The sequence below is a fragment of the Scyliorhinus canicula genome, chromosome 12, assembly GCF_902713615.1.
Source record: "Scyliorhinus canicula chromosome 12, sScyCan1.1, whole genome shotgun sequence".
NCBI lineage: Eukaryota > Metazoa > Chordata > Chondrichthyes > Carcharhiniformes > Scyliorhinidae > Scyliorhinus > Scyliorhinus canicula.
Window position 1 is genome coordinate 24,472,238 of NC_052157.1, and position 24,513 is coordinate 24,496,750.

The 24,513-nt window shown below is 49.4% G+C and overlaps 2 protein-coding genes across 2 annotated transcripts in view; both read right to left on the minus strand.

The window, feature by feature from the left end:
* Nucleotides 1-24,513, minus strand: part of gnb5b (guanine nucleotide binding protein (G protein), beta 5b) — a 110,927-nt gene that overhangs the window by 22,300 nt on the left and 64,114 nt on the right. The window contains 4 exon segments of the mRNA XM_038813210.1: nucleotides 6,042-6,090; nucleotides 6,407-6,498; nucleotides 21,012-21,155; nucleotides 22,104-22,129. Coding sequence (XP_038669138.1) covers nucleotides 6,042-6,090; nucleotides 6,407-6,498; nucleotides 21,012-21,155; nucleotides 22,104-22,129 — 311 coding nt within the window.
* Nucleotides 11,626-12,290, minus strand: LOC119974392 (NPC intracellular cholesterol transporter 2-like). The gene has a single exon (XM_038813209.1). It carries the CDS (start codon nucleotides 12,265-12,267, stop codon nucleotides 11,773-11,775), a length of 495 nt encoding a protein of 164 aa, XP_038669137.1. The 5' UTR covers nucleotides 12,268-12,290; the 3' UTR covers nucleotides 11,626-11,772.

Genomic DNA, 24,513 nt, shown 5'->3' on the forward strand with positions numbered 1-24,513 from the left:
ACCGAGGCCTCCTCCCCCTCCTGCATCATTTGGTAGATTTCCAAGATCCTCCCCTCGCCGACCCACATCCCCGCGAGCACCCTGTCCTGAACCGCCCTCGGCGGCAACAGAGGAAACTCCGCCACCTGCCACCTAACAAATGCCCTAATCTGCATATACCTGAAGGTGTTCCCTGGGGGAAGACCGAACCTCCCCTCCAACTCCTCTAAGGTCGCAAACTTCCCATCGAGAAAGAGGTCCCCCATCCGCCTGATACTTGCCCTGTGCCAGGTCATAAACCCTCCGTCCATCCTCCCTGGTACAAACCGGTGGTTCCCCCGTATCGGGGACCAAACTGAGGCCTTCACTTCCCCCCTATGCCGCCTCCACTGTCCCCAGATTTTGAGGGTAGCCACCACTACCGGACTCGTAGAATACCTTGCTGGGGGGAGCGGCAACGGCGCCGTCACCAGCGCCTCTAAGCTGGTGCCCACACAGGACGCCGCCTCCAACCTCTTCCATGCCGCCCCCTCCATCACCCACCTACGTATCATGGCCATGTTCGCAGCCCAGTAGTACCTAACAGGTTGGGCAAGCCAACCCGCCCACTTCCCTTATCCCGCTTCAGAATCAATGAAATTAACGCCCTGGACATCGTCGGGGGTAAAGCCCCCCCCCCCCCCTCCCTTCAAGGTCCTCACTAGCAGTGGGCCCAGCAGGTCTGAAAACTTCTTGTAACATTCCACCGGGAACCCATCGGGCCCTGGTGCCTTCCCTGACTACATACTCCCCATCGCATTGACCAGCTCCTCCAGCTCAACTGGCACCCCCAGACCCTCCGTCTGCTCCTCCCCTACTCTCAGGAACTCTAGCTTGTCCAAAAAGCGGACCATTCCCCCCTCCTCCCCAGGGGGCACTGACCGGTATAACTCCTCATAGGAGGTCCTGAACACCCCATTAATGCACCTTGCACTCCACACCAGACTCCCTCCTCTATCTCTAACTCCCCCTATCTCCTTCGCCGCCTCCCGCTTCCGGAGCTGGTGGGCCAGCATCCGACTCGCCTTCTCCCCTTATTCGTATACCGCCCCTTGCGCCCTCTTCCACTGCGCCTCCGCTTTCCGGGTGGTCAATACATCAAACTCCGCTTGGATACTACGATGCTTCCTCAATAGCCCTTCCGGGCCCTCCGCGTACCTCCTATCCACCCTCACCATTTCTTCCACCAACCTCTCCCTCTCCCTTTTCTCCCTCCTCTCCCTGTGTGCCCTAATGGAAATCAGCTCCCCCCTAACCACCGCCTTCAGCACCTCCCAGACCACCCCCACCTGCACCTCCCCATTATCATTAGTTTCTAAATACCCCTCTATGCACCTCCGGACCTGCCCGCATACCTCCTCGTCCGACGGCAGCCCCACCTCTAACCTCCACAGCGGGCGTTGGTCCCTCCCCTCCCCCAGCTCTAGGTCCACCCAATGCGGGGCGTGATCCGAGGTGGCTATCGCCGAATACGCCGCCCCTACCACCCTCGGAATCAACGCCCTGCTGAAGACAAAAAAGTCAATCCGGGAGTAAGCCTTATGGACATGGGAGAAGAACGAGAATTCCCTACACCCCGGCCTCATAAACCTCCAAGGATTCACCCCTCCCATCTGGTCCATGAATCCCCTCAGCACTGTGGCCGCCGCTGGCCTCTTACCCGTCCTGGACCTGGAGCGATCCAGGGCCGGGTCCAGCACTGTATTGAAATTGCCTCCCATTATCAAGCCCCACCGTCTCCAGGTCTGGAATCCGGCTCAGCATACGCCGCATAAAGTCTGCATTGTCCCAATTTGGGGCGTACACATTAACCAGCACCACCCGCTCCCCCTGGAGCCTACCGCTCACCATCACATATCTGCCACTGCTATCCGCCACCACACTCGACGCCACAAACGACATACTCTTTCCCCACCAGAATCGCCACCCCCCCGGTTCCTCGCATCCAACCCCGAATGGAACACTTGCCCAACCCACCCCTTTCTCAGCCTTACCTGATCCGCCACCCTAAGGTGCGTCTCCTGGAGCATAGCCACGTCCGCCCCGAGCCCCTTCAAATGCGCCATCACCCAGGCTCGCTTCACCGGCCCATTCAGCCCCCTTACATTCCATGTGACCAGCCGAATCTGGGGGCTATTCCCCCTCCCTCTCTGCCGGTCAGCCATAACTCTTCCTCAGCCAACCACGTGCTCGCAGTCCCCGCACGGCCCGTTCCCCACGGTGGCAGATCCTCATCCCGACCCCCCCTAGCACCATCAGTTCCCCTTCAGCCCTTCCAGCAGGGGAGTACCCCCCCTACTCCCCCACCCCACACCCCCCTCCCCTCCCTCGGGCCCACCCTAGCTGCGTTGCCCCTCTCATTGTACTTATGTAAGTCAGCCAACTCCTGCTGACCCCGGCTGCTCCCGCCACCCCAACGACCCCCCCGGTGTGACCCAACCACCATTCCCCCCGACCGGCACAGTCCCCCCCCCCCCCCCCCCCCCCCCATTCCGACTCCAGCACGGGAAAAAACCCGCACCTCCAGCTTAAACCCCGCCCCTCAACCCAAAAAGCAGGAAGAGAAGGCTCGCGCCACAGCGGGCCTACAAAACACCCCCCAAGCTTCCCACAAGAAAGAAAAAACAAAAACCAACAGAAAAGAGCAAGGGAGAATAGAGCATCCGAACACTATACATCAGTGCCCAACCCCCCCCACAATCCTCAGTCCGAGTCCAGCTTCTCTGCCTGGACAAAGGCCCAAGCCTCTTCCGGGGAGTCAAAGTACTACTGCCGGTCTTTATAAGTGACCCAAAGGCGTAACAGGCCAAACCTCACTCCTCTCTTGTGCAGCACTGCCTTCGACCGGTTATAACCAGCCCTCTTTTTCGCCACCTCCGCACTCCAGTCCTGGTAAATTCGGACCTCCGCATTCTCCCACCTGCTGCTCCTCTCCTTCTTAGCCCACCTCAGCACACATGCTCGGTCAACGAGGCAGTGAAACCGCACCAGCACCGCCCTTGGCAGCTCGTTCGGCTTGAGCCTTCTCACCAACACTCGATGGGCCCCCTCCAGCTCCAAGGGCCCTTGGAAGGACCCCGCTCCCATTAGCGAGTTCAGCATCGTGACCACGTAGGCCCCCAAGTCCGAACCCTCCAGCCCCTCCGGGAGGCCCAGGATCCGCAAATTCTTCCGCCGCGAGCGGTTCTCCATCTCCTCCATCCTCGCCTCCCATTTCTTGTGGAGCGCTTTGTGCGACTCCACCTTCACTGCCAGGCCTAGGATTTCATCCTCATTCACAGAGACCTTTTGCTGGACCTCACGGATCTCTGCCCCCTGGGCCGTCTGAGTCGCTGTGAGCTTGTCAAGCGAGGCCTTTAGCGGTTCCAGCAGCTCAGCTTTCAACTCCCTGAAGCAGCGATGGAGCAGCTCTTGCTGCTGCCAGGCTGCCGATTCCCCGACCGCCGCCATCTTGTTCTTCCTCCCTCGCACCTTTCTCTGCTCCAAAGCCGATTTTTTAACCGCCCCGCTCCTGGTCCAGTCCATCCACTGGCAGAGAGGCGCAGCTGATGTCTTCCCACACCGGGAAAAGTCCGACCAGCGCTGTTACGGGCCCTTAAAAGGACCCAAAGGTCCGAAAAAAGCAGGAGCCTCCGAACGTGCGGCTTAGCTCTGCATCACCACAACCGCAAGTCGAGTAAACACATTTCTAATATCTTATCGGAACAATGTACATGCTACCAAGCAAAGTTCACCGGCAATGATGTGGTTTAAGAGGAAACCACGAACACAGTTTGATTTGTTAATTCCACCTGATGCTTCAGAGATTGTTAAATGACAACAAGCACAAATTGCTAAGAAGGGAGAAAATCTCTAAAAAGCAAGTATTCAACCAGGGAGTGGAAGTGCTAGCAGTTAGACCACCAATGAGAAATGGGTACCAGCTATGATCCGAGCAGAGACAGGTTCCATATCATACACTGTGCAGAGGGATAATGGAAGAGTTTGGCGATGTCATGCTGATCAGTTACTTGTTGCACTATTGAGTTTGCAGAAACTTCTCAAGAGGTTCCACCGTTAGAAGATCTAGAGAGCTATCCTTTGGAATGGACACTAGAGACCATGGCAAATTCAGATTCTGTTTCTGAGGACCTTTCAATGCCGACAGTAACAGATCCTGAAATAATTACTCAAGAAGTACCGTCTGCAGAAAGGAATGAGGACACTTCTGAGGTCGATAGTAGCTGAGTTCAAGAATGCCCAATTTTACAACAAATTCTACCAAAAAGAAATAGACGTCCACCACCATTGAATAGTATATGTGTATAGAAATAACATATCACGGGATCTGTTGTATGCATGTTAAATGTTGTTGTTGCACTAATGGAGTGAAGAGAGAGGAGTGTTTTTGTATCTGGGAATATATTCCTTCCGGTTTTGCGCCACGTGACATTAGCATAGTGTTTGTGCGGGGTTCGAGCAGATTACCATCGTAATTGAATTGAGCAACATCTTTAATAAACCTCTCAATATGTTTTTCAAGAATCCAGAGTGTGGGCGCCTCCATACCGTTTCTCTTTGCGGCAACAAATATGACACCTCCCTTGGTTTTTTGAAGTTGTGGCATGGGGGCGGGATTCTCCCGTACCCGGCGGAGCGGGGGGTCCCGGCATCTTCAGGGGCTAGGCCGGCGCCGGAGTGGTTTGCACCCCGCCGGCCGGCGTGGAAGGCTTTGGCGCCGCACCAGCCGGGTCCGAAGGGACTCCGCCGGCCATCATGGGTCCGCGCATGCGCGGGAGCATCAGCGGCTGCTGACGTCATCCCCTCGCATGCGCAGGGGGGGGGGTTTCACCTTCGCGCTGGCCATCGCGGAGGCCTACACGGCCAGTGCGTAGGAAAAGAGTGCCCCCACGGCACAGGCCCGCCCATGGATCGGTGGACCCGATCGCGGGCCAGGCCACCAGAGGGGACCCCGGAGCCCACCCGCACCACCAGGTCCCGCCGGTAAGGGGCCTAGTCCAATTTACGCCAGCGGGACCTGCATAGAACGAGCGGGACTTCGGCCTATCGCGGGTCGGAGAATAGCCGGGGGGGGGGGGCCGCTGTGAGCGGCCGCCGACTGGCGTGGCGCGATTCCCGCCCCCGCCAAATCTCCGGCGCCGGAGAATTCGGCAGTCGGTGGGGGCGGGATTCACGCCACCCCCCGGCGATTCTCTGACCCGGCGGGCGTCCGGAGAATCCCGCCCAGGGGTTTCCACCATCACCTGAGGTGACAAATTAGATACGAAAGGGAAAGTGCTGGAAAATCTCAGCAAGTCTGGCAGCATCTGTAGGGATGGAAAAGAGCTAACGTTTCGAGTCTGATGACTCTTTGGCAAAGCGTCAGTTTTGACAAAGAGTCATCGAACTCAAAACATTAGCTCTTTTCTCTCCCTACAGATGCTGCCAGACTTGCTGAGATTTTCCAGCATTTTCTCTTTCGTTTCAGATTCCAGCATCCGCAGGAATTTGCTTTTCTCTTTATGACAAATTAGATTACGGCCTAATCTGAAAGGCATCACCTCCGACAGTGCAGCATTCCCTCAGTACTGCACTGCAAGCGTCAGTTTGGATTATACCATTCAGTTCCTGGCGTGGGACTTGAACCCACAACCTTCCTACTCAGAGGAAAGAATGTTACCACAGAGCCATGACTGACACCATGTATGGGAATAACAACTTCTCCCAAGAAACCACAAACATCCGTTTGATTGTGTTTTTAAAAAAAAAACGGCTGCCTCAAAAGGAATCATTTAAATTCTCTGCTTGAGGACAGAAAGTTAGAACTGTCCATTCATTATCATTCAATGGGAGCAGAAAAGTGCAACATAAGCGTTATATTGTATCTTAAAAGTTATTGAAATTTATCAGAAAGAATCGAAGAAAACAGCACTGCCAGTTTGTTGATCATATCATGTTTGTCAGGAACTTTCTTGACAAAACAAACTCTTCTATATATCGCACAAAGGAAACATGATTAAGACCTGTGATTAAAGTTGACTTACTGTGGCATCGTCTGAACCAGAGGCAAAAGCATCGCCGCTGGGGAAATACCTGTTGTGAGAGAAGGTACGTCAGTATCATGTTTAAAACAGGCCAGTATATCACTATAAACCTGAATGTTGAATATTTTAGTTATCTGACTATAGCTTCAATGTTACACACAGAACCACAAGCAGGACATAATCATTATTCATACATGGCAAACATACGTTGAGGTTTTCTCAGGTCCCTGAATGTCGCACAATTGTGGTTGTCAAAGGTGATTCAGTTTGTTCAAAAGAAACCAAAAACATTAGTTGACAAATAGCTCCTGCAGTTTCAAGCCCGAAATAAGACTTTCACGGAATAAATCATTAAATCCACTAACCTAACACTGTTTATGTCAGACTCATGAGTCTCAAAGGACTGGATACATTGACCAGAGCGCATGTCCCAAACCATTGCTTTCTTATCACAACCCTGTGAGTAAACAAGAAGAAAGATAAGTAAGACAGGAAATTGAATTGAACAGAACATTATTTCATTGACTTTAATGACTACTAATCACGTCCAATACCTATATAAATTATCGGAGATAAACAGCTATATGAATGGCCACATACAATCTACACCTACTTACTTACTCAAAGTCACGTCTTGGTCGAAGGATAAGAGGGGACATGAGTGACTTTTCAACTTTTTGGGAGACAAAAATGGACAAGGCCGTTTAAAAAAAAAAAAATTTAGAATACCCAATTATTTATTTTTTCCAATTAAGGAGCAATTTAGCATGGCCGATCCACCTAACCAGCACATATTTTTGGGTTGTGGGGGTGAAACCCATGCAGACATGGTGAGAATTGCAAACTCCACACGGACAGTGACCAAGGGCTGAGATTTCAACCTGGGCCCTCAGCACCGCAGTCCCAGTGCTAACCACTGCACCACCGTGCTGCCCTGACAAGGCCGTTATAATTAAGTAACTTTGTTCAAATTAGTGGATCAGGTAATTTATTTGTGCAAAAATGGCTGAACTAACAGAGTGTAATGTGAAATGCTTTGAAGGGAGAGAGTTCCATGAGCACTGGTAACTCCCGAGCTTCCCTCATTTTTAATTATGTGAAGTCATAATCCTACTGACGTTCACGATCACCACCCCCCCCTCCTCTATCTCTGTAAAAGCACCTCACCCACTCACTCTGCAGGATTCCACCGAGCTAACCAGACCAGTAGATGGGGAACATGAAAAACATGAGTGAACATGAGGTATCCCTGTTTTAGAAAACAGCCAGGGGAAAGAGCAAACATATCTACTTTCTGCTCCCATGTTTTGTTACTGTTTTGAACAATTGTGGACAGGGCTTTTAGCTCAATCAAAATCTATCCATGAGCGCAGTTAAAATCCGGCAGGCTGTGCCAACATATGAATCATGATGTGCAATTTGTATCTCACCCCCCCCCCCCACTAGTTTTAAAAGTCTCCAGTTTTTAATTCTGACCCTCCCTCCCAAAAAACCATTGGGATAAATTGGCTGTCACGTCTCATATGTTGAGCTGGCTCTGTTAGTGTAGGTGGACTAAAAGTAAATAATGTAATTTTTGAATGTTCGGACATTTTTTATTTTACTTGCCCTCGCCATCAACTATACAAGTACTGGGGCTTTTCGCAAAAATCTAGACGATTAATGGTCTGCTCCTGTGTTAGATTTCCACTCGGGTGACATTACCAGTGCAGTAGATAATGGGATGTGGTATATCTGGATTTCCAGAAAGCCTTTGACAAGGTGCCACACAAAAGGTTGCTGCATAAGATAAAGATGCATGGCATTAAGGGTAAAGTAGCAGCATGGATAGAGGATTGGTTAATTAATAGAAAGCAAAGAGTGGGGATTAATGGGTGTTTCTCTGGTTGGCGATCAGTAGCTAGTGGTGTCCCTCAGGGATCCGTGTTAGGCCCACAATTGTTCACAATTTACATAGATGATTTGGAGTTGGGGACCAAGGGCAATGTGTCCAAGTTTGCAGATGACACTAAGATGAGTGGTAAAGCGAAAAGTACAGAGGATACTGGAAGTCTGCAGAGGGATTTGGATAGGTTAAATGAATGGGCTAGGGTCTGGCAGATGGAATACAATGTTGACAAATGTGAGGTTATCCATTTTGGTAGGAATAACAGCAAACGGGATTATTATTTAAACGATAAAATATTAAAGCATGCCGCTGTGCAGAGAGACTTGGGTGTGCTAGTGCATGAGTCACAGAAGGTTGGTTTACAGGTGCAACAGGTGATTAAGGCGGCAAATGGAATTTTGTCCTTCATTGCTAGAGGGATGGAGTTTAAGACTAGGGAGGTTATGTTGCAATTGTATAAGGTGTTAGTGCGGCCACACCTGGAGTATTGTGTTCAGTTTTGGTCTCCTTACTTGAGAAAGGACGTACTGGCGCTGGAGGGTGTGCAGAGGAGATTCACTAGGTTAATCCCAGAGCTGAAGGGGTTGGATTATGAGGAGAGGTTGAGTAGACTGGGACTGTACTCATTGGAATTTAGAAGGATGAGGGGGGATCTTATAGAAACATTTAAAATTATGAAGGGAATAGATAGGATAGATGCGGGCAGGGTGTTTCTACTGGCGGGTGAAAGCAGAACTAGGGGACATGGCCTCAAAATAAGGGGAAGTAGATTTAGGACTGAGTTTAGGAGGAACTTCTTCACCCAAAGGGTTGTGAATCTATGGAATTCCTTGCCCAGTGAAGCAGTTGAGGCTCCTTCATTACATGTTTTTACGGTAAAGATAGATAGTTTTTTGAAGAATAAAGGGATTAAGGGTTATGGTGTTCGGGCCGGAAAGTGGAGCTGAGTCCACAAAAGATCAGCCATGATCTCATTGAATGGCGGAGCAGGCTCGAGGGGCCAGATGGCCTACTCCTGCTCCTAATTCTTATGTTCTTATGTTGAAGCTACGTCCCAAGCACTCTGTTACTGAGAAGGTCGCCCGAGACTCACAATCTGGAATCCAATACAAGAGCCTGGTCTTCGTCAGTATGTGTTCGCCATGCACGCCGGAATAGCCAAAACAAGGACATGTTCTAAACACAAAATAAAAATCACGAGGGGAATAACCTCCTCTTCATAATTCCATGACACTGCAGCTATGAGGAGCGACTGGAAAGGCTGGGGTTGTTTTCCCTTGAAGAGAGGAGGCTTTGGGATGACCAAATTGAGGTGTGCAAAATTATGAGGGATCGAGACAGGGTAGACAGGAAAGACTTGTTTCCCCCTAGCTGAGGGAATTACCAGGGGGCACGGATTTTAGGCGATTGGTAGAAGAATTAGAGGGGTCATGAGGAATGACTCTTTCGCCCAAAGGGTGGCGGGGGTGTGAAATTCATTGCCTAAGATGGCGGTTGAAGCTGAAGAGCTCAGCTCATTTAAAAGGAACCTGGATCTGCATCCAAAGTGCTGGAACCTGCAAGGCCACAGACCAGGTGCTGGAAAGTGGAATTAAAATAAGCGGCTAGTTTTATTTTTGGCTGGCGGAGACACGGTAGGCTGAATGGCCTCTTTCTGCACCATAATTTTTCTATGGTCCACATTTCTTCAGAGGCGTGCCCCATCTTAATACAGGAGATGACCATCTGACTCCTGTGACCTCTGGTAATATTAGCAGCTATCCTGCTTCATTTCAATGTGTTTCTTCCTTCAAGTATTTATCAAATTCCTTTTAAATGTCCTGATTTAAATGGCTTCAGTCGCTACTTGTAGTAATGCAATCCATATTCTAATGACGCTTAGTACAGAATGAAACCTTCTAACCTTTGCATTTCACTGCTGGCACTAACCCTAAATCTATGCCCCTATTTTTTTTGCCCCACTGTTTCAATAAACAATATTTGCCTGGTTCAGGACAGAACTGGAAGGGAAGGAAATGTTCCACTTTTATTTGAATTCGTTTAATTCTCTTCCTGTAGAAATTCTCACTCAGTGGTGAGATCATTCCAATAATAAAACCAGCAAAACCACTCTGCAGTGTTTCAGCGAGTATACTGGACGTTGACCAGTCATTTCCCAGCCGCGTGAATAACAAAGAAATGGAAAGTACCTGAATCAATCGATTGGGGGTGGGGAGAAACTGATTGCCATTTCAAGCAAAAAGAAAACTGACTGGAATTTTGAAAATTGACAACCTTGCCAGAACAAGGGGAAATCCCACTTAGAAATCTTGAGGACTTTTTGATAATATTCTCCGTAAAATATCAAACGAGTGCAGATCATAGTTTCATAGAATTTCATAGAATCCCCGCAGTGCAGAAGGAGGCCATTCAGCCCATCAAGTCTGCACCTACCCGCCGAAAGAGCCTAGACCCACTCCCCCTCCCTATCCCCATAACTCAACCTAATCGTTGGATACTAAGGGCGCGATTCAGCGATCCCGTTGTGCCCGACGTGGATCCGGGCGGGTGAATCGCACACGAGCTTCAAATCTGCCTCCGCGCCGGGCTGATCGCGTGTCACCTGACTCGCTCCACCTGCAACGATTTGGATCTCTCTTATATTTAAATTACCCTTACGGCGAGGAAATCCCTCCGGGTGCGACCTTGGTGGGGAGAAACTGCCCGAGGCCAAAAACAAAGGCAAGTGCCGTTGGATAGTGGGGTATTTCTCGGCGTTAACTTGAGTTCCCTGAATCGCGCCCTAAGGGTCAATTTAACATGGCCAATCCACCTAACCTGCACATCTTTGGACTGTGGAAGCAAACTGGAGCACACGGAGGAAACCCACATGGATACGGGGAGAAAGTGCAACCTCCACACAGACAGTCACCTAAGGCCGGAATTGAACTCGAGTTCCCAGTGCTAACCACTGTGCCACCGTGCTGCCATTGCCGCAAAGGTTGGCAATCTGGGACAGACTGGTCAGCTGGGAAATTGAGGTATTTACCATGTCGCCCTACTTGGGAATGCCTGCATTTTTATCCCTTTTCCCAGAAGGAACCCAAAGAATCCTGAGCCCTCTTGGGTTGGCCAGTCCACCCCTGGTCGCAAGCTTCTAATTAGAGACCAGAGACAGGGCTCCACAAAGCCATAGATATCATAGAATTTACAGTGCAGAAGGAGGCCATTCGGCCCATTGAGTCTGCACCGGCTCTTGGCCATCAAATTGATTCTGCTTGTGCTGATTCTCAGTGAGGAGAAAAGGCAGAAAAATACATCAAAACTATTAACACAAAATTACTCCCCAGCATCAGCAAATCACACTGGTCACCCTGCTATGTGCTATGTTACAGCAGACAAACTCAGTCTTGCAGATGCATGTCTATAAATGGAACCAATTATCTCCCTAAAATAAAATTTGAAGTTAATTACAGATGGCAGGTTACAGCAGAAAATGGCCTTTTTTTTGCTGCTGTTCTTATTAGGGACAAATTAAACTGATGAGAAAAAACTGGAGCCAAATGTAGAACAGATGAAGTTAAATATCAAATTTACTTTTTGCCCTCAGTTTATACAACGATGAAATCTTTCCAGTAGTCTAATTGTAACCATGTCAATGGTTAAGCATTAAGCCAACTGATTAAAGGAAGCATTTTTGAACCATAAAGCTGGATGTTATTGAGCCAGTCAGGTTAATGTACAAAGAACAATCTTAGTATTAAAGCCAAAGCCAGGTCACAATGTTCATCTCAAAATTGTGCTCCAAAGTACAAGATTCTGTAAAAAAATATGAAAAAAATCTCCACTCCAAAGAAGTCCGTTTTAATTTCCCATCGTGCAGCTGAACGCATTATCCAAACTACTATTGCAGTTAATATTCCACTCTGGGATCTTCCAGCAGAAGATGAAGTTTTTAGTGTCATCCATCAGCTCCCATTTAACCACCAATTCAACTGATGGGCATTCACTCTTTATTGGTAATGAATTGATGTAGCTATACTTCTTCATCTTCTGGATGGGGCACTGAATCCCAGATTTGCAACCATCAGTGTTAGGAATATGAAAGAGAATTGGAATTCCAGCTAGGATACCATAAACCTCAGCCTGACTTGTCTGACTCGAAGTTGTGCTGGTAAAAGTGATGCTCACACTGTATGTTTGCCCTTTATGAAGAACACATGGCAGAGGGGGGCATGGCGTTATCTCCACTATAATGTTTTCTGCTTTAGAACCGCAGTCCACAAACTTGATGGGTTCAGCCTGACACAGGGCGCCCAGGGCCAGGAGGGCCGCCATTACCCAGCACACAGCCACCATCCCTCTAACACCGCCTGAACCCCTTAAGGGCCTTATTCTGTCTCCATTACTATTTACTTTTGGCAGGGGAAGGTAAAGGCAGAGGGTAACCTGACAGCTTTTATACTTTCCGTGTATGGGCTGATGTCAGGCAAGGAACGGAAAAATGCTTTAAAACCTTCTCAGGAGGGTGGGATTCACATGTGACTCTCACCCAAGATCATACCCACCCTTTTGTTTGCCACCCTCCCAACCCACCCCCAACTGCCCCAGCCTCTCAAACCTGGAGCCCCACCCACCCGTATTCATAGTTCTCGCTGGGGACTGCCAGCCAGACTTACCTTGCAGTCTGGGCTTTGACACCTCTTCTTCTTGTGGACTGCCCGTAGCCCCAGCAGTAGCCACCATTCAAAGCTGGCGCTGCTGGGACAACAAGCTAACAGCCAATCAGATGGCCTGGTACCTCTCCACAGTGGAACTTCCTCCCAGATGTATATTCTCCCGGAGAATATCCCTCCCCATAAAATGCAGTCTATAGAAACTTACAGCATAGAAGGAAACCTTCTGGCCTAACATGCCTTGTGCAAAATTAACCAATTAAGCCCGATGCCACCAACCTTTTCCACCAAAGCTCTGCCAATATTTCTTTGTCAAGCATCACTTCAATTTCCTTTTGCTCCACCATTATTACTGGTTAAAGAGATGGTGTCACAGTTATAGGTCCTTTTACTCTCCTTCCACCTCAGTAATTTTCCACACATTGAAATGAATGGTTGGAAAATCCCAGACTTTGCGCCCACAACTTCCTGAGCTCTGCTTCCTTTAAAACGCTGTCTCCCATTGGCTGGGCAGAACTGGTCTTTATGTGTTTTACACATGCAGCGAGGCTGAAACCACACAGCGCAAAAAACAATCGGGTTCAAACCACGACGGAATCTGAAAACTGCTTCAATTGGAATGTCTGATGCAATCTTTGCGAAGGGAGTGCTAATTATTTGACAAAGTTTGGCGGTGGGGGGGGAATCTAATTCCAAAGTGACAATTTAATAGCTGCAATGCTCAAAGGCGCTCTTCAGATTTTGACCAGGTTTTCAGTGGCAGCTGGACAAAGGGTCATTTTTTTGGTGTTTCATGTGAAGAGACTAAGTTCCCTCAGAGGATGTTTCATTTAATGCATTTTAACAGCACCAGAATGAATCACATTAAAACTGAAAAGCTTCCTTAATTATAAATTGTTAAATAGGCCAATGTGTGTGTGTGTGTGTGTGAGAATGATCGTTAAATGAGTTGAAGCTCCAATTTTCATAATTGAATTCATGGTGAGAGTTTGTCACTTTCCTTGGCCCCCCCTCCCCCTTTAAGTTTGTCCGTGTTCTAATCAGTCCGGCAGGAGATCTGAGCACAGCCTGACTTGGTAGAATAGGTGGATTTCTGGGTCTAACTTGCAGGTTGTGCCCATGGATGAAACAGCACAAAATTGGAATCCGAGATCCTGTTTGGACGCCAAGGGTGCCATCTGGTGTAGCGAGTCGTGCTGGGTCCCATGGTGGTGAGGGTATTAGGGGGCGTGCAATGAATGGACAGATCATGACTTCTCACAGTGTGCAATGCTGACTTCACACCAGCTGTGCCGCTTCAGAGCTGAACAGTCCAGTGAATACTCTGTCTTAAACATGCACAGCTGAGCAGATGTTAGCAGATAGAGCCAACCCCCACCGTGCCAACCCCCACCAATGCTATTTAAAGGGTCTGTCAATTACTTCCACGTTATTTGCTGGTTGATTTCTTCTGGCAGTTACTTTGATTCTGCAAGTGTTTGGTGCTTGCTATTGTTGTTTAAAAGTGATGATGTGGCGATGCTGGCATTGGACTGGGGTGGGTACAGTAAGAAGTCTTACAACACCAGGTGAAAGTCCAACAAGTTTGTTTCGAATCACTAGCTGAAGGAGCTGCGCTCCGAAAGCTAATGATTCCAAACAAACCGATTGGACTTTAACCTGGTGTTGTAAGACTTCTTACTCATTTAAAAGTGGCAAATGTTTACAGGGAGTGATGTGGCAAGTGCTAGAGGACTTACTACTGACTTCAACATCTCCCCATAAACCAGTTGTTCCCAGACATGGGTGCAGTAGCAGGCATTCCCCTATGAATTCAGTAATACTTGGAGAATCAGCAGAGGTCTCGTGGAGCAGGACAAGCTGCTGAAAGAGGGAGGAGGAAATATACAAGTGCTCAAAAAGCAATCGCCTGCCTGACCCTCAGCGAGGAACAGTGTGTGAAATGTTTGCACTTATGTTCGGACATCCTTACTGAAATCTGCCATGTGCTGCAGCCATAAATGTAACCCCAGAGCAGACAAGGGTCATTCTGCCAGTGGCTCCAAAGGAGACAACACCGATGAACGTTAATGCATCGGGTTACTTCCAGCCTCAGTCCAGAGATATTTGCAAAATCTTGCGGTTTGCTGTCCACTGTTGCCTGTGGGAAGTGACTTCTGTGGGAAGTGCCCTTCTGTCTTCATTGAGAGCGAGCTCCATTTCACTCTCTTGCCAGAACAAGGCATGATGTGGATATGCTGGCTTTGGACTGGGGTGGGCACAGTAAGAAGTCTTACAACACCAGGTTAAAGTCCAACAGGTTTGTTTCAAATCACTAGCTTTCGGAGCACTGCTCCTTCCTCAGGGGAATGAAGAGGTATGTTCCAGCAACATATATATAGACAAAGTCAAAGATGCAAGACAATGCTTTGAATGCGAGCATTTGCAGGTAATTAAGTCTTTACAGATCCAGAGATAGGGGTAACCCCAGGTTAAAGAGGTGTGAATTGTCTCAAGCCAGGACAGTTGGTACGATTTCGCAAGCCCAGTCCAGATTGTGGGGGGGGGGATGAATGTAATGCGACATGAATCCAAGGTCCCAGTTGAGGCCGTACTCGTGTGCGGAACTTGGCCACAAGTTTCTGCTCGGCGATTTGCATTGTCGCGCATCCTGAAGGCCGCCTTGGAGAACCCTTACTGGGAGATCAGAGGCTGAATCAGAGCCCTTACCTGCTGAAGTGTTCCCTGACTGGAAGGGCACATTCCTGCCTGGCGATTGTCGCACGATGTCTGTTCATCTGTTGTCGCAGCGTCTGCATGGTCTCACCAATGTACCATGCTTCGGGACATTCTTTCCTGCAGCGTATGAGGTAGACAACGTTGGCCGTGTCGCACGAGTATGTACCGCGTACTTGGTGGTGGTGTTCTTACATGTAATGGTGGTACCCATCTCGATGATTTGGCATGTCTTGCAGAGATTGCCATGGCAGGGTTGTGTGTTGTTGTAGTCGCTGTTCTGAAGGCTGCAAACAATGTTTTTTGTTGAGGTTGCGCGGTTGTTTGAAGGCAAGCAGTGGGGATGTGGGGATGACCTTGGCAAGATGTTCATCGTCATCGATGACGTGTTGAAGGCTGTAAAGAAGATGTCGTAGTTTCTCCGCTCCGGGGAAGTACTGGACAACAAAGGGTACTCTGTTGTTTGTGTCCCGTGTTTGTCTTCTGAGGAGGTCGGTGCAGTTTTTCGCTGTGGCGCGTTGGAACTGTCGATTGATGAGTCGAGCGCCATATCCTGTTCGTACAAGGGCATCTTTCAGCATCTGTAGATGTCTGTTACTCTCCTCCTCGTCTGAGCAGATCCTGTGTATACGGAGGGCTTGTCCATAGGGGATGGCTTCTTTAATGTGTTTAGGGTGGAAGCTGGAGAAGTGGAGCATCGTGAGGTTATCCGTGGGCTTGCGGTAAAGCGAAGTGCTGAGGTGACCATCCTTGATGGAGATGAGTGTGTTCAAGTATGCAACCGATTTTGAAGAGTAGACCATGGTGAGTCTGATAGTGGGATGGAACTTATTGATGTCATTGTGTAGTCGTTTCAGTGATTCTTCGCTGTGGGTCCAAGTGAAAAAAATGTCATTGATGTATCTGGTGTATAACGTCGGTTGAAGGTCCTGTGCGGTGAGGACGTCTTGTTCAAAGCTGTGCATGAAAATGTTGGCATATTGAGGTGCGAATTTGGTCCCCATGGCTGTTCCGTGCATCTGGATGAAGAACTTGTTGTCGAAGGTGAAGATGTTGAGATCCAGAATGAAGCAGATTAGTTGCAGAATTGCGTCTGGAGATTGGCAGTTGTCAGTGTTGAGTACTGAGGCTGTTGCAGCAATGCCGCCATCATGCTTGTGTAGAGTGCTGAGACGTCCATTGTGACGAGGAATGTTCCTAGTTCAGCTGGTCCATGGTTGCTGAGTTTCTCTCGGAAGTCCGTCGTGTCGCGACAGAAGCTGGGCGTTCCTTTTACGATGGGTTTTAAGATGCCCTCGATGTAGCCAGGGAGGTTCTCACACAGGGTCCCATTGCCTGATACGATAGGACGGCCTGGTGTTTTGGCATTGTGTATTTTTGGGAGGCAGTAGAGATCTCCAACGCGGGGAGTACGTGGGATGAGAGCACGTAGGGTGCTCTGAAGGTCTGGATCCAAGGTCTTGATCAGTCCATTGAGTTGGCGGGTGTGTTCCTTGGTCGGATCTGCGGGTAATTGTCTGCAGTGTTCCTGGTTGTTGAGTTGTCGGTACACTTCTTTGCAGTAGTCCGTTCTGTTCAGCATGACGGTGGCCCCTCCTTTGCTGGTTTGACGATGATGTTGTGATTGGCCCTGAGTGCGGATGGCGCTGCGTTGTGCTTGGGTGATGTTCGGGGCTGTCTTGTGAATGCGACTGATGAATCTGGCACTGACGCGACTCCTGACAGCTTGAGCATATATGTCGAGTCTGGGGCAGCAGCCTTCCGGAGGGGTCCAATTCGACTCTTTCCTCTTCAATTGCTGCACCGCGGATCTCTCGGTCTGCTGTTCCGGTTCATTGGTTGACTCATTGGGTTCGCTGTCAGCCTCTTGTGGTCTGTGGAAAAACTCCCGGAGCCTCATTCGCCTAATGAATTCCTCCGTGTCTGCCGCGAGACTGATGGGTCCATTTTGGTGGTGGTGCAGAAATTGAGCCCTCTGCTGAGGACTTTGATTTCGTCTGATTGAAGGGTGTAGTCCGACAAGTTGACAATAGATTTGCCTATATTGTTTTCTACTGTGGTACCGAGGGTGGCTTGGTTCATGCCGGTGGTGATGCCGAGTTTCTCAAGCTTCCTGTTCTTGGTGTGCATTTAGGTGGCGTAGTATCATTGTATCATCTGTTTGGCGGTGTTCCGCAGCTGGTCTGCTGCGACCTGAGCGTAAGCTGAGAATATGGCCTCTATCTTGGTTTCCAGGTTGTGGCATCTGCTGCAGAGCTGGTGTACGAGGTAGTTGAGGAGTGTGAGAGAGGTGCAACGGCAGAGTCGACTTGAGTGGGTTTGTGATCAGTAGCCCAGAGAAAGGCAGGCAGAGAAAGTATGTGGTCCCATCACGAATGCAGGTTTCCTCATGGTGCCGAATGCTATTGACCACACACGCAAGGCAGTCTGTGTACCGCATGTCAACTCTGCCCTATCTCGGAAACAAAAGAGATTCTACTCCCTCAACATCCAGTTGGTGTGTGACCATAGACTGAGAATCAAGCAGGTCAATGGCCTGGTGTCCTGACAGTAGTAATTATGCCTCCATTCTGTGGCAGTCTGCTGTTCTGTGTTCAGCATAGCAATTATCAATATGGGGGCTGTGGGGGTGGAGTGACAGCCCTTGCCACAGGCTAAATGGTCAGTTCAGGAGAAGGAGGAGAAAGAGGATGCAAGGAGGTAACCTAAGACAGCTCCTTTCTGGTCAGGTCGTCCATCAAAACCTCATCCACAGGTAACACCATTGACCGCAACCTTAATTCCCCATTCACCAATACCATCAATTTCCCCATTCACCATAACCGCAATCCCAGTTCCTCATTCAGCAACAATCCCACACCTTCCCTTTCCTCTGTCACTCACCATCACAGAATCAGCAGCGGGCGCGCAGAGCAGGGCAGGCCACTGGAAGGGGGAGGAGGAAGCCATGTCTGTCCAGAGTGTTCAGAAATCAGTACCCTGCCTGATCATTTTGCCACAGTGCAATAAAAGCCACCACAAATTCAACATTCCAAACCAAATTCATAAATTTAATTATTCCTTACATAGGTCAGGTAATCACTTTGTGCAATCCCTTAGGACTTGTCTCCCTTGTATCTTTCTCAGTCCTGGTGCTCCTACACAGTGCTACAGCAATGGAGAGTAGAAGGCTGCCGAGATTCAGGCGTAGTGCCGCAGCAATGCTAGCAAACTATTGGAGGACAGGTTGCTGAACTGCTGTGACCTCTGCAAGAGTATGTAATCCAGGATCATGACGACAGCAGTCTCAGCTCCCACTGCTACATTTAGACTTTTAAAAAATGTGTTCCTGGGATGTGGGCACCGCTGGCTGGGCCAACATTTGTTGCCCATCCCTAATTGCCCTGCTATGCCATTTCAGTGGGGGGCAATTAAGAGTGAACCATATTGCTGTGTGGGTCTGGAGTCACATGTAGTCCAGACGGGGTAAGGATGGCAAATTTCCTTCACTGAAGGATATTAGTGAACGGGGGCGGAATTCTCCGACCCCCCGGGCGGGCCTGCGCCATGGGGGCACTCTTTTTCTTCGGTCCCGCCATGGCCTTCACCATGGTGGGGGTGGAATTGAACCCCCTCCGCTGCGCATGCGCCGGTATGACGCCAGCAGCCGCTGATGCTCCGGCGCATGCGCGGACTTCCGCCGGCCGGCGAAGGCCTTTCAGCCCCGCCTGGCTGGGCGCCAAAGGCTGTTTGCGCTGGCTGGCGGAGCAGGAGCCACTCCGGAAAAATCCGCATCTTTGGGGAGGCCCGACGCCGGAGTGGTTCACGCCACTCCATCCCGCATAGACCCCCGCCCTGCCGGGTAGGGGAGAATCCCGGCCCAGGTGTTTTTTTAAGAAAATCAGCAAAGGTCATCATTAGACTTTTAATTCCAGATTTTTATTGAAGTCAAATTTCACCACCTGCCGTGGCGGGATTTGAACTTGGTACCCCAGAGTATTACCCTGGCGCTCTGGATTGCTAATCCAGTGACAATACCACTACGCCACTGCCTTCCCAGACCCCAGGCAGAAGCAACCTGTGCTGCAGTGGAAGCTGAGACTTTGGCCATCCGATGTTGCACCATCATTGAGTCCAGAAGTGGGTTTGACAGGGTCCACCATCCCCCGACAGCATGGGCTTCAAGCTCTGCAGAACGTCTGAGACAAAGTTGGTATGGGACTCCTCTTCCTCCTTGATTTTAAACATATACAACCTTCTGGAAGCCTTCCCAATGCACCAAGCCTCTCATGGTGTATTTACACCAGTCTATTTCTGAAGGCTGCCCCATCGGAGTTCCCAATCAAATAATCTGCCATGTAACTTGTGTGCGACCTCATCAGGCGAGCTGGCACCTAGAACAGGCGAGCACATGTCTCCTCTGGATACCTCCTGCTTCCTCTAGCCGTGAGCCACCTTGTCCTGCCTGAGAGAGGGGAGTGAGTCACTGAGTGCCATGCAATCCGAGTGATGAAGCTGTTCTGGTTGAACAGCTCGCAGTGCGTGAGAAAGTTGTGGATGCGAGTCTCGTAGTGGTTCCCAGTGCTTGAGGCAGTGGTGTAATATATCAACTTCTGGTATGAATCTTGATTCATAGATTGTTGGTAGGGGAATGATCGGTATGTAGTGAATGAGCAGTTTGTGAGGGTTGTTGGGAAGTTGGTAGGGTGTGACATTCACTGACCTTGTGCGAGATCATTCAACTTGTTGCAGCACTGCGTCCAAAACCTCGGGGTTTGACTCCAGTCATTGAGCTCCAAAGCTGTCTGCTCGCACTGCCTTTGGACGGGGTATCCGGAGGCCCCCCCCCCCGGATGCTGGACATCACTCCTTCTTCCCATTTCCTCCATCAAGGCCTCTAGTGGATCATCCAAAAAAGCCTTGAAGCCTGCACTCTTCCATTTTATTCAACGTTACCCAGAGCAGATTCATTTCCTGCACAGCTGTCAGCACCTGCTCCAGCCACAGAGCACCTCAGCTTTGAACGGTTGCACATTCATTTGAACTGGAGCTAGCCAAACATGATACTAGCCCCTTGCACAGACGCCAGCCAATGAACAGTGTGGTTTGCACGAGCCAGATGCTGAAACAATTTAAGATAGCAGGCACCATGATGTTGGTGCACTGTGGGTGTTTCAATCGTATATCACAATAACCGTGCCTGTGTTTTTTTAAGTCTATCAAATTCAATCCCCCTGGTGTTGAAGAATATAATGCAATTACATGCAGAATGAAATTACTCATTTGGCTGTAGTGCTGTCAGAATAAAAGGAAATGGTTGCTGGATGTAGAACATAAACACTTGGGTTGGCGTGGGTTTCCTCCGGGTGCTCCGGTTTCCTCCCACAGTCCAAAGATGTGCAGGTTAGGTGGATTGCCCATGATAAATTGCCCTTAGTGTCCAAAATTGCCCTTAGTGTTGGGTGGAGTTACTGGGTTATGGGGATAGGGTGGAGGTGTTAACCTTGGGTAGGATGCTCTTTCCAGGAGCCGGTGCAGACTCGATGGGCCGAATGGCCTCCTTCTGCACTCTAAATTCTATGTAATTAACTTTGATCAAGTAGAAACATGCAATTACTCCCCATTATTATTCAGAATACACAACTCACCAAGTTAAGATTCTGCACCGTGTTCTATACACTGCACTGTAACGTCTTCAAACGATCTCAGATATGTCCCAGAGAAAACACTCACCCCTGACACAAATGTATGTCCGGTCTCAGATGGGGCCAAGTCAAGGCAAAGGACATCAGCACCATGCCCATGAAAGCTCTGAAGCAGCTGTCCACTCTCAACATCCCAAAGTGCACAGGTTCCATCACCGCTTGATGTCAGAATCTGTGGAGATACAGGAAAACGTGACAAAGAAGGTCATCGAGAAGGCAGCAATTAGGGTCAACAGCAATTATCCCAGGTCAGGCATAACATAGGCAGGTGCAAAATAAAACTACCTTCAACACTTCCCCAGTAACACTCCTTGCCCTCAAAAGAACAACCTGTTATAATAGCTTAACATTCTTTTCCATTTTCTACAACAGACGTCTTGTGGTCTTTCGGAGTAAGGCTGCCAATTCGTGCTAAATTAAAAGACATTTATGTATCATCTTTCACGGAGCCGGCATCTCCCGAATCACAACTGCCAATGAAGTACTTCCAAAGCGTTGTCACAGCTGTAATGTAGGAAATGCGACGATCAATTTGCACACAGCAAGATCCCACAAATGGCAATGTGATAATGATCGGGTGATCTGTTTCAGTGATGTCCACTGACTGGTCAATATTGGCCCAGACAGCGGGGAGAATCTCCTTTGCTCGTGTTCAAAAAAGTGCCCCGGGATTGTTGATATCCATTTGAGAAGGTAGGTGGAGTCCAATTTTAATTCCTTATTTGAAAGACATCACTTCGAAAGTGCAGCAGCACTCCTTCAGTATAATAACTAAAGTAGGACTTGAACCCATAGCCCCCTGACTCAGAGGTGAGAGTCTTACCCCCATTGAGACTCGGCTGAATCCCAGAAACAGTTTTTGAAGCCGCACCCACTATAAATTGGAATACGACTGCCCAAATCCATCTCACAAAGGTCCGGGATGTCCAGGAAGCATCTGTCAGCATGGGTTGGATTTGAACTGCGCTTCCAGAGGAGAAAGGTAAGGGTCTAATGGTAGTATAATGGGTATAACAGAATGGATATGCTTTTGTATGATGCAGGTGATAATGTGTCACAGACATCAGTCAGTTATGTGCTAGAGACTCTGGACATCAGACAGAAACTCTTGGAGATGTACTATCATGTTTGAGGAACTTGCAAGGCCTGAAGAGGAGTTGTAGCCTGACCCAAGTATTTACTTAAGACTAACGCCCGATCTACGGCGTGCCGTAGCGCAACGTGGCCTGTAAATGACGGGAGACCATTATGCCTAAGCTGGGCATGTTTTGCCTGGCGGTGATCAAGCGGGGCGGGGGCCGGGCCTGCCCGGGTGTGGGGGGAGTGAGGGGGGGGGGGCCCGGTGACCCCTTTACAATGAGTTAGTGTTGGGGTGGGGGTTTGGGGGTCGCGTCGGGGGCACGAGAGATTAGGACCCCATTAAAAAGTGGTGTCCTGATCTCTCCCTGCATTGAGGAGGGTGGGTGAGCAGGGCTCCTTAGGGCAGCAAACAGGGTGAAGTGCCATGCATTCCCCGCTGAGGCCCCATATCTAAACAGAGTCAGGAATGACAGCGTTATACATCTCAGCGCTCTGAGCACCGGGAATCATGCAGATAAATGCGCATGCTATGAGCCATAGTTCCCATTTGGTTAAATCGCGCCCTTAGTTTATTTACATTATGTACGATTTGTACAAGGTGGGTTACTGAGAATGTACATCGTCTCCAAGAGCTGCCAGTCTGCTGTGCACGGTCTCTAGCACATGACTGACTAATGTCAGTGATAGATCATCTACATCATACATTAGCATATCCAAGCTGTTATACCAATATACTACATTACTTTGGATCTGGCACATCCTTCCCCATCATCAAACCCCTCCCTCCCATCCCTCCAGAGCCCCCTGGCTAGAGGGCAACCCCCTCCCTCCACCCCAGAGCCCCCAGGCTAGGGAGTAACCCCGGTCACCCATCCAGAGTCCTCAGGTTAGAGAGTAATCCCCACCCTCCCTATGCCAGAGATCCCAGGCTGGAGGGGAAGCTGTTGTGGAGCCTTCACCACTCTGTCTGATCGCATTGTTGTGACTGCCCCACTGGATAGAAGGTCAGGGAGTGGGTTCTAGGATGGGTCAACACCTCTCGGGGCACTCAGGAGTATCCCACCACATAAATACTCAAGTCTGGTTTTAGTTCCTCTTTACAAGAGATCAGGTCTGGCACATTCCTCAAAAAAACTAACCTCACAGTACCACCATGTTTCCCAAAAGGATATGTTTTTTTAATATATTGAGCTAAACCTAGGAATAAGCATCACAATGATGTGCACTTGATCATCTCCTTCTAAAGCAGCTCGCTGCAGCGCAGCGTGGCCAATAGAAGCCGGGAGACCCTGCTCCGAGGATCTACCCAGCTCAGCCTCGCAAGATCTAACGTGATCTCGCAAGACGTTACGATTTAAATCCTACCCATTGTGAACGGGATCACTTTTTAGCAAATGTGAATATTAAAGGGAAACAGCTAGTCTCACTTTAATGTGCAGATTCCCGAGGTGCCCGATGCGTGCAATCTATCCCTTTGCCTCGGAGACCCCGGGCGAGCACCGTTCAGCACTGGTCTCCACGAATGGGGATCAGATGGAATGGCACTTGTGGGCGTCTCCCAGGGATTTGCAGGACCCCAGGTGCATTCCCTTTGAGCAGGGTGGTACCCTGGCACTGCCAGCCTGGCATATGCAAGGGGCTCAAGTGGCACTGCCAGCTTGCGCGGTGGGCTCATCCCATAATATGTTGGGGTGGGGCATCAGGGCTCACTTCAGCGGCTCCAGAGATCAGGACACCATTTAGAAATAGCGACCCGATTTCTTGCTACACTGAGGAGTTCTGCGAGCGGAGCTCTTTAGTACACAAAACGGGGCTATGTGCGGCCTTGGCTGTACGTTCCCCGGTGATGCCCCCTATTTAACCCAGGTGCTGTTTTATAACCATCAGAGCTGCGAGAGCTATGGGACTTTGTTCCCATTTAATTAAATCCCGCCCATGTCAAAGAGTTTTTGCACAGAGCTCTGAATCTCTGACTGTAACTTTGATCAAATTCCAAGAAAATTGGCCCTTTGAACCATTTCCCTTGTGGGTTGTGCCAATTTCCCAGTATACAATTTTCGTGATACAATTCCCACGACAATTGGAGGCAAATTTGGCAATGTCTCTCCCACGCCAAAAGCTAATCTGTGAAGGAAAAGAGTTACAGGACTAGATGGAAAGAGTAAGTGAGAGGGATTAATTGGAAAGTTCTTTAAAGAACCAGCCCAGGAATGATGGGCCGAAAGGTCTTTGTGCTGTATGGTTCCATGGCATCAGTGGTTCATTAGAGGTTTGTGGACAGGTTCATTCACATGGCATCTTTTCTCAGAATTCCCACTGCTGGACAATGGACACTGCTGTCAGGTATACAACACGGAGCATTAAATCTGTTGCAAATAACTTCCCTACTTCCCTGGTCTCCTGAAACCGACTGTTTGCTGGGGGGCGGGGAACCCAGTTGTACCCAGCAC

What these genes read in the sequence shown, in the direction of transcription:
- LOC119974392 (XM_038813209.1), bottom strand. Translation starts at nt 12,267, where the DNA reads ATGGTGGCTGTGTGCTGGGTAATGGCGGCCCTCCTGGCCCTGGGCGCC.